The sequence below is a fragment of the Python bivittatus genome, unplaced genomic scaffold, assembly GCF_059951505.1.
Source record: "Python bivittatus isolate LINGU-HERP-01145 unplaced genomic scaffold, Pbiv_v1 ctg000790_np1212, whole genome shotgun sequence".
In the NCBI taxonomy this organism is placed as follows: Eukaryota; Metazoa; Chordata; class Lepidosauria; order Squamata; family Pythonidae; genus Python; species Python bivittatus.
This window is the reverse complement of record NW_028277110.1, coordinates 6,592,476-6,602,794: the sequence shown is the minus strand read 5'-3', so window position 1 is coordinate 6,602,794 and position 10,319 is coordinate 6,592,476. Positions and strand designations below refer to the sequence as shown.

At 51.1% G+C, this 10,319-nt stretch overlaps 1 protein-coding gene across 1 annotated transcript; it reads right to left on the bottom strand.

Annotated features, from left to right (window-relative positions):
* Positions 1 to 375: 375 nt before the first annotated feature.
* On the bottom strand, positions 376 to 8,325 carry LOC148213974 (voltage-gated potassium channel KCNC1-like). The gene is made up of 2 exons (XM_088129224.1): positions 7,432 to 8,325; positions 376 to 3,853 (listed from the first exon to the last, which is right to left on the bottom strand). Exons 1-2 carry the CDS (start codon positions 7,948 to 7,950, stop codon positions 3,071 to 3,073), a joined length of 1,302 nt encoding a protein of 433 aa, XP_087985350.1. The 5' UTR covers positions 7,951 to 8,325; the 3' UTR covers positions 376 to 3,070.
* Positions 8,326 to 10,319: the final 1,994 nt, after the last annotated feature.

Here is a 10,319-nt window from a genome sequence, read left to right as displayed (position 1 = left end):
GGTCAAGGTGACCACTGCCCACCAAAAGGATGAGAAGATGCCATGAAACAGTGATTCTGGGTGATCCTGCATCAACTCTAGGCTGTGGTTGGCATAACCTACACATTTCTGAACGACACCATTAAGGTACGGAGCAAAGGAAGTGGAGGCAAGGAAGCATTTACAGACTTCTCGTGTCATTGCAACTCAGTAGGAAAAATGAGACTCTTAACAACAGATCACCCTTTCCTTGTGACCCCGATATCCTTTAGGTCAGTGTTCCTCAACCTTGGCGGCTTGAAGATGTGTGGACTTCAACTCCCAGAATTCCCCAGCCAGCTTGGCTGGCTGGGTAATTCTGGGAGTTGAAGTCCACACATCTTCAAGCTGCCAAGGTTGAGGAACACTGCTTTAGGTGGTCAGAGAGCTCCCTCTGCTGGCAAGAAGCGGTCACTTTCCAAAATGCTGGCTAGAAAGAGAATAAATTTACAAGCTGTTTCCCAGGATGGCAAATCAGTGTCAGTTTCAGTTTCTCATATTTGTGGTTTTCAAGTTGTCTTGATGCATCCGTTTTTAAATTCCTAATCTCTGTTTTAACCATTTCTGTCCTAGTTTGGGATTTTAAAACAAAAACAAGTTATTCCCTTGAATGTACATATTTCACATTACACCGAGGTGCTTTAATTAAGAAATAACACTAAATTATTAAAACTGCGCTGTTTAAAAGTTAGCAGTGTAGACCTATAACACAAAAGCACTCTTTAAACAAAGCGGTATTTCAATATTTCTGAAATGAATCAGAATTTTAGGAAAATGCTTTACGAGATGATGACTTTGCTTCTTTAAAAAATAGGTATTGCTGCGTTATTACAGCGCTGAAACATATTTTCATGGACGCAGAAATTTGCTAGTGTTTTCAAATGAATAAATGGAAAAGCATTTTAATGCTGACTGAAACATCAGTTAAAATTAATGAAGTTATAAAAAGTTACATGGCTTAGATTTTCAGCAAAAAGAAGCAAAACCCTAGAGGATTACAAATGGATGACAAGGTTGACGTTTCCCCATCAAACGCGAGTAAATAATGCAAGCAGTTAAGCAGCTAAACAGAAGCAGACTGTAACATTCACAGAATTATTCTTCAGACTGACGTGAAAGATGCTACTTGTTGTAGTCTTAGACCCCCGCTGAGAGCATCTCCCCCGGAGCCCTGAAATGGCACTTCCGGATCCCTTTATGACCAGATTAGGCTGAGCTTACGCAGGACCCATTATTAAATCCTACCGAAGTGATGGGGCTTAAGCCACGTCACCTGGCTTCAGAGGGTGGCCTGAAGTTGCTGACAGGAGTGCAAGAAGTCCACAGAAGTTTATGATGGAATTAAAAATCTCCATTTCAGGATGGCACAAGCTTCTCTTGGGGTCTCATTTACTTCCTGCTGCCCATTCCAGGGTTAGCAAGCTACCTGGGGCAGGCACAGCATTCACACGACGTGTTAAACCAGGCTAGCGAAGATACAGCCGAAGCATCTACACAGCCCCCTAAGCTTGCTTAGCGTCAGCTTGTGTGCCTGTACAGCTTAGCCCTTGAGTGAGCCCCCCCCGCCCCTTTGGGACAGCGTGTGGTCTGGCCTGTTGAGTGAGTAGAGAGCAGGACCATTCAGTAGCTCGGCTGTGTGGGTGGCAGCGAAGCTCCTCAATCGGGAGAGACCAGGATTGCCAATGGCCTCATCAAGAGCAGCTTGAGGTCTCCCGCAGTTCCTGCAGGATGGCTTTTACGGATCACGGCCTTTTAGGGAACATGGCCTTGGAGAAAAGCATCTCAGATGCAAGCAGTAATTGTTGGGAGGAGAAAAAAGTGGTACTTCAGTCCACAGGCGCTAACAAAACTAACACCTCCGCCCCCCAAAGTCTTGTTTAGAGAGACTATTTCAGGCAAGGTAATAAAATTTTTTAAAACCAACCACTCTTTCATTGCATGAGTTTAAGGCCCTGCGAAAGGAATACAGCTAAGCTGGGCTGGGGGGCAGAGAAAATAAAATAAGCAGGAAGGGGGATGTGAGAAGAAAGGCGAGGCCTAGAACCGCTTTAGAAGTCATTAGACTTAAAGCTGCCAAATGTGAAACTGGCATTCTTGCACTGAAGGGCCTGTTGGTGTGTCTGGCGATAGAAGACTTGCTCAGTGTTTAGCGGGCGAGAAACGGCTTTGCATGAGCACCGTGCAGAGAAAGGCAGCCTCCGTGGGGCTGGGGGAAGGGGCGGTGGACAACTGTCCAGAGGCAGAAAGCCCTGGCCCCAGCTACGTCCGCCGCCCTCCTTGTGACTGGGATTAATGTTTGGGACTAACATTTCAGGGTCCACAGGCAGAGTTCTGCAGAGGTGAGTTCTCCTGTTCTCTGTGGGGACATTGTTCAGGATGGCTGTTCAGGATGGCTGAGAGAGGGAGCAGCACTGTCCTTGAGCCTTGACTTGCTCTGGGAGGGAGGCGGTCAACTCTGGATGGCACAAAGGGGTGACATTACTAGTTATATAATTAATTCTGCCTGTCTTTGCATGGCCAGGGGTAGGCAGAGGAGCTCTAGAGTTCTCTGAATCTTGCACAGGATTGGAGGGAATGTGGCTACTCTTTTGGAAAAGCATCTTGGTTCTCTGCAGGGACACATGGAATAGTGGAGCAGCCTCGCTCTTCTAGATTCCACCCTAACTGAGAAGGAAAGGGACTTCCGGCACCGCAAAGTGGTTCAAGGGGATCAAGAATACTGGAAGTAGTCCCATTCTGGGAAACACCAAAGGGCTTACCAGGAACTAGTCACCGTGAAAGGGTAAACCATGTGATATCTTGTTGGTGAGGTCACAGGACTCATTTCAGATCCAGCCCACAAAACTGCTGACTTTATAGGCCACTTGACGGAATTCGTCTTCGCCGCCGTTACGGTGCAGCAAAGTCCTTTCTGTTTGTCTCAGAACAGAAACATGCCAGAGGGCTTCCAGAGCAGGAGGACGTCACAGACAGATGAAGTGCTGTTCAGCAGAAGAAGTACCGCGGGAAGGTCCGATTTAATTCAAGCTTCAGGCACTCTGGATTAGACCTCTCAGGTTGTTAGGGTTGGTGTTACTTTCTCACTTCTCTTCCTCTTCTCCTTAATTACAGCAGAAATATAATAATTCTTGAACTTTATAAAAAAGATGGGGATCGGGATGATGATGGTCAGCAAGCCACAAAGCGCTGTGCAAGATCCAATAAACTGGCTAAACGTACCAAAGGGCACTAAGTCTCCATAGCCTATGGTGGTCAAGGTGACCACTGCCCACCAAAAGGATGAGAAGATGCCATGAAACAGTGATTCTGGGTGATCCTGCATCAACTCCGCAAAGAACAAGAGAGTGCCAAAGAAAAGGATTTCAAAAATAAAAACCCACATCAGGATGGCAACCTCCTTCAAGATGGACTTGAACATGTAGGGGAAGACTCTCAGCATCAGGGGGGTCTCCACGAGCTTGAAGACCTTTAAGAGTTTGACGATATACACCACGCGGAACAAGTTCAGCCAACACGGTAGAGCTCCAGGCTTGCGCCGGGGGCCGCTGAAGAAGAGATCGAGGCAAACTGGGAGAAGGGCAAGGAAATCCACCACATTCAGGGGCTTTCGAAAGAATTTCCTTTTGTCTGGGCAGGACGCGAGTCGTATGGCAAACTCACACATGAAGCAGACAACGAAGAAAAGCTCCAGATGGAGGAGAGAAGGTACCTGGGGACACGCCGACGCCTCTGAAACGTGGTGCAAGTGGGGGTGGGTGATGTTGTACTGGCTTCCTTTGACACAAAGGATGACGATGACAGCAACATTGAACAGCAGGGAAGTGGCTGTGAGGCCCTGCAAGGAAGGAGAGGGAAACCCGGCGTTAGCTGCTGGGCGCATCAGCCGCGGTCCCAAGCCCAGGGCCCAGAGCCCATCTCCCCAACTTGGCTGTCAGTCACCCAGAGCAACAACAGAGCCACGGTCACCAGCCAAGGGCCGCCCTCTCACCTTTACACCTGCCTACCACTCTACGTTCAGGGGCCCCTACGCATATTTCTCCCCACTCTTCTTTTGTGATTAGGTTCCTTCCGATTACAGTCCCAACAAGCCTTTGAATCTTCCAGGATCAGTGGCTTCATGGATACATTTCTGCAGTTTTCTTGGCAGTGATACAGATGTGGTTTGCCACTGCCTTTTTCAGGAAGCCGTCTCTACTTCCCTATCCAGCCGCCAACCCCAAAATGACCAGATGTTTCCCTCCCATCTACCCACTGAACAGACCCAACCCTGCTTAGCTTCCCAGAGCAGGGAACGGTGAAGCCCCCAGCCCATAACCATCTCTACATTTGTCCACTTCGGATTTTTTTTCATTTTTTCAGTCCCGTCCTGTTCAGTTTCTTGCATCTGAACTTGAGAATTTGGAAAGAACAGTTGATGCCAACACATTTTTTCTGCATTAAGCACGTGTCTCAAAATGAACGTGTTTCTGTCTGCAGTTTGCTCAAATGTAGAAAGTTGGACACTTTCTCCAGCGTAATGCATTTTTCTTAAATGGTCTTCATGGGCATACGCAGTTTTGTACTGACTTTCACTATTATATATGGCATTTTCAGGTTCCCAGAAGGTTGAAGACGGAAGCCTAGCTACAGAGGTGCTTAAAAGTTTCTGGACCCTTTGGAATGTTCAATATTTCTGCATAAATATGACCTAAAATGTGATCTGCTCTCCACACAAGTCCTAAAAGAACCCAATTAAATAAATGAGTCCAAAACATTATATTTGCTCATTTATTTATTCAGGGAAATGATCCAAAGCTACACATTTGTACGTGGCAAGGGTATGTGTGCCTCTGGGATGACCATTCACTGGAAGGGGAAATGAGAGTCCGGTGTTTCAGTCGATGGGGTGATAATCAGGTGTGAGTGTGGGAGGTCCTACCTTATTTATAGAACAGAATTCTGGGTATTCACTATCAAAGTCTGATTTTCACAACACAGGTATGTGGAAGGGTGTCATGGCTCAAAGAAAGGACATTTCTGAAGACATCCGGAAAACGGTTGTTGATGCTCACCAGGCTGAACAAGGTTACAAAACGATTTCCAAAGAGTTTGGACTCCGCCGGTCCACTTCGGGCAGATGGCGTACAAATGGAGGCAATTCACCACCACTGTTCCCCTCCCCGGGAGTGGCCGACCCATTAAGATCACACCAAAAGCAAGGCGTGTAATACTCTGGGAGCTCTCAAAGAACCCCAGGGTAACATCTAAGGAACTTATCAGGAACTGATGAGACCATCATCAGGAAAACATTGAATAACAGTGGTGTGCGTGGCAGGGTTGCAAGGAGAAGGCCACTGCTCTCCAGAAAGAACATTGCTGCTCATCTGCAGTCTGCAAAAGACCATGTGGATAAGCCAGAAGGCTGTTAGAAGAAACTTCTGTGGACGGATGAGACCAAAATAGAACGTTTTGGCTTGAACAAAAACCATGACGTTTGGCGAAAGGCAAACACTTGTTGTTGTTGTTTAGTCGTTAAGTCGTGTCCGACTCTTCGTGACCCCATGAACCATATTGCGCCAGGCCTTCCTGTCCTAAGGCAAACACTGCCTCCCAGCATAAGGACCTTATCCCATCTGTGGAACACGGGGGTGGCAGCATCATGGTTTGGGCCCGCTTTGCTGCCTCTGGACCAGGGCGGCTTGCCGTTGCTGATGGAACGATGAATCCTGAGTTGTACCAGCAAATTCTACAGAACAACGTCAGGGTAGCTGTCCATGAACTGAAGCTCCAGAGAAAGCGGTCCATGCAGCAAGACGGCGACCCAAAACGCACAAGCCGTGCGAGCAAAGAACGGTTAAGGCAGAAGAACATGTTTTGGAATGGCCAAGTCAAAGTCCTGACCTTAATCCTATAGAAATGTTGTGGAAAGACCTGAAGCGGGCAGTTCACGCAAGGAAGCTCACCAACATCCCTGAGTCGAAGCTGTTCTCCAAGGAGGAAAGCGCCAACATTCCTCCAAGCCGACGTGAAGGACTGATCCACAGTTATCGGAAACATTTAGCTGCAGTTGTCGCTGCCCAAGGGGGACACACCAGTTACTGAAAGCAGAGGTTCCCGTACTTTTGCCCCACAGAGATACATCGCTTTGGACCATTTTCCTCCATAAACAAATGATCAAGTACAATGTTTTTGACTCATTTCTTCAACTGGGTTCTCTTTATCCAGTTTTAGGACCGGTGTGCAGAACAGGTCACGGTTTAGGCCATATTTACGCAGAAATACTGAAAATTCAAAAGGGTTCACAAGCTTTTAAGTGACACTGTACGTTTCCATTTGTGTGTTTGCTTGAACGGTATCGTAGTCCTAAATTGCACTCATATGCCAATGAAACAAAATCCTCTCTTTCTGTCTCTCCCCCCCCCCCCCAATTATGTTCTTTCTGATTTTATTGGAAGTTGGACTCAGGTTTTTTTAGAATTACGGGGCGAGGAGGTCCAATTTACGTTTGCGAGGACAAAGTGACCGGTGTATTTTGGCTGTAGATTTCAGTGAACGGGGGGAGCAGAGAGAAGATAGAGCTCACGCCTACAAGCCAATGCACGCCCCAAAATACTTCTTGCTGTTTGGAACACGGGTAACCTAATTCCCTCTATTTTCCATTTCAAACATGTAGCACTGGGAAGGACTGAAAATAACATCCCCGTGCTCCCCAAATTCACTGTGCCTTGGGGACTCCCTTTCCAGCAATGTGCATGGGGAAAGGGACAAAAGCAGTTGGGGGGCTGGTCTCCGGCAGGTCAGCTGGGGCCAAGTGCAGCTTTACAGGGGAGAGAAACAGCTGTTGCATCTGCTGATGCTTCGGGCCAGATGCTCGGGACTCGCCCCAGCTGTCAACCGGCCAAAGTTCCTGAACATTTTGTGCCCAAGTTGTTTAAAATAAGAACCAGAATGTTAAAAACCGGTGCCTGAGACTTTTCCCTCCTTCCTCTTCCTCACCCCTCTGCCTTCAGCATCAGGCCTTTTAAACCAAGCCCAGGACCACCGCCTGCCGGTCCTCGTCTTTGGCCTTGGTGCTGTCCCTTGCTCTGTCCCTTGCTCTTGGGGAGCAGGCCCCCCTTTTCAGCCTGGGGGCTGCAGGGACGGGCCAGGCGCGCTGGGAGCTCGCTACGGGGCGGGGCGGGGGGGATCAGCACCGGCACAGGGAGACCGGCTGCCTAGCTCCAGCTGCCGCGGAGGGGCAAAGGGGGAGCCCGGGGCGCTGGCAGAGGGGCGTCCTTGCGAGAGCAGCCACGCCGGATCTTTGGGGAGGAGAACTGGGCGGAGGGCAGCACTTGGAGCCTGGGGGACCCTGAAGGTGGGATCTGCTCCGGGGCTTCGCCTTCTCGCCCCGCCAGCCCCTGGGCCGCCCCTGCCCCGCGGCGCCCGCTCTCGTACCAGCGCCCATCGCGAGGAGTAGGGCTTCTCCAGGAGGGTCCACGCCGCGCGCTTCCACCGCGCCCACGGGCCGCCCGCCGTCCGCCTTGCCCGCTGCTCCGGCTCCGGCTCCGGCTCCGGCTCCAGGAGGCCGCGCCGGTCGTCCTGCTCGCCGGGGCCGCCCAGGTCGCGCGCCTCGGCCGGGCCCTCGGCCCCGCAGAGCTTGCTCCAGCAGCAGGCGGGCAGCCGCGCCTCCGACAGCCCCCAGAAGTCCAGCTCGGCCTGCAGGGCGCGCCGGCACCCCGCGGCGGGGCAGGGCAGGTGCCCGCTCCGGCAGAGGTGCAGCACGTGCCCGAAGAGGCGGCCGCTCCGGTCGAAGAAGAACTCCCCGGCCGCGGCGTCGTAGTCGAGCCTGGCCGCCGCCTGCGGCTCGGCGAGGGCGCCCAGCTTGGTGCCCGGGAAGGCGCCCAGGGTGCCGCGGCAGGTCTGGTAGCGCAGCCCGCCCACGTTCAGCGTGATTCTGCCCGCGGGCGCCTCCATGCCGCGGCCGCCCGCGCTCCGGAGCCGCGGCAAGAGGGCCACGGGGACCGCCGCCCGCCAGTCGCGCGCCCGGGCCAGGCCGGGGGGGACGCCGCGCGCGGCCCGGCAGCTCCCGACGGGCCCCTGCGCCGCGGTCCTCGGCCGCCCACGAAGGGCGAGAGCCGCCGGAGCGCCCGGACGGAGCCGGCGGTGCGGGGAGAGCGCTCGGGCAGCCCGGTCCGGGCGCGCAGGCAGGCGGGCAGGAGACCGCGGCGGCCAATCCCGGGAGAGCGCGCGCCCCCGCCCCGCGCCCCCGTGGAAGCCGGGGACCGACTCACGCCTCCCTGCCGGGACCCGACGACCCTCGTCCGATGCTTTCCCTGCAGAAATGAGCAAACTGGGAAACCTCCTCCCCTCCCGTCCCGTCCCCTCCCGACCCCTTCCACGCCGCGTCTCTCTCTCTCTCTCACACACACGCACACACGCACAGCCGTCCTCTGGGACAGGAGCCATTCCGACCAGCAGGATTACTGTTCTTTTACTTTGAATGATTGTATAGTTGTAAACTGTTCTGAGACTTTACACAGTGGGGCAAAAAAGTATTTAGTTAGCCACCAGTTGTGCAAGTTCTCCCACTTAAAAAGATGAGAGAGGCCTGTAATTTTCATCATAGGTATACCTCAACTATGAGAGACAAAATGGGGGAAAAAATCCAGAAAATCACATTGTCTGATTTTTAAAGAATTTATTTGCAAATCATGGTGGAAAATAAGTATTTGGTCAATATCAAAAGTTCATCTCAATACTTTGTTATATATCCTTTGTTGGCAATGACAGAGGTCAAACGTTTTCTGTAAGTCTTCACAAGGTTTTCACACACTGTTGCTGGCATTTTGGCCCGTTCCTCCATGCAGATCTCCTCTAGAGCAGTGATGTTTTGGGGCTGTCGCTGGGCAACACGGACTTTCAACTCCCTCCAAAGGTTTTCCATGGGGTTGAGATCTGGAGACTGGCTAGGCCACTCCAGGACCTTGAAATGCTTCTTACGAAGCCACTCCTTCGTTGCCCGGGCGGTGTGTTTGGGATCATTGTCATGCTGAAAGACCCAGCCACGTTTCATCTTCAATGCCCTTGCTGATGGAAGGAGGTGTTCACTCAAAATCTCACAATACGTGGCCCCATACATTCTTTCCTTTACACGGATCAGTCGTCCTGGTCCCTTTGCAGACAAACAGCCCCAAAGCATGATGAAGCATGAACCCCCATGCTTCACAGTAGGGGTGGGATTCTTTGGATGCAACTCAGCATTCTCTCTCCTCCAAACACGACGAGTTGAGTTTAGACCAAAATGTTCTACTTTGGTTCCATTTGACCATATGACATTCTCCCAGTCCTCTTCTGGATCATCCAAATGCTCTCTAGCAAACTTCAGACCGGCCCGGACATGGACTGGCTTAAGCAGGGGGACACATCTGGCACTGCAGGATTTGAGTCCCTGGCGGCGTAGTGTGTTACTGATGGTAGCCTTTGTTACTTTGGTCCCAGCTCTCTGCAGGTCATTCACTAGGTCCCCCTGTGTGGTTCTGGGATTTTTGCTCACCGTTCTTGTGATCATTTTGACCCCACGGGCTGAGATCTTGCGTGGAGCCCCAGATCAAGGGAGATTATCAGTGGTCTTGTATGTCTTCCATTTTCTAATTGTTGCTCCAACAGTTGATTTCTTCACACCAAGCTGCTTGCCTATTGCAGATTCAGTCTTCCCAGCCTGGTGCAGGTCTACAATTTTGTTTCTGGTGTCCTTCGACAGCTCTTTGGTCTTGGCCATAGTGGAGTTTGGAGTGTGACTGTTTGAGGTTGTGGACAGGTGTCTTTTATACTGATAACAAGGTCAAACAGGTGCCATTACTACAGGTAACAAGTGGAGGACAGAGGAGCCTCTTAAAGAAGTAGTTACAGGTCTGTGAGAGCCAGACATCTTGCTTGTTTGTAGGTGACCAAATACTTATTTTCCACCATGATTTGCAAATAAATTCTTTAAAAATCAGACAATGTGATTTTTCTGGATTTTTTTCCCCATTTTGTCTCTCATAGTTGAGGTATACCTATGATGAAAATTACAGGCCTCTCTCATCTTTTTAAGTGGGAGAACTTGCACAATTGGTGGCTGACTAAATACTTTTTTGCCCCACTGTAGAAGCATTTTGAAGAAGTCACTAATAAATAATAAACTCAGCAGCGTCAGCTGTTTCTTAGAGGGACCAAAGACCCAGAGCGGTCGAAGGCTGCGGCTGCCCTTTTCTTTCTCCGGCATGTTCAAAAGGCAGCTGGGCGCCCCCGTCTCTGGGATTGCTGCGCCAAGCAGGGGGCGGACTAGAGAGCCTGGAGGAGCC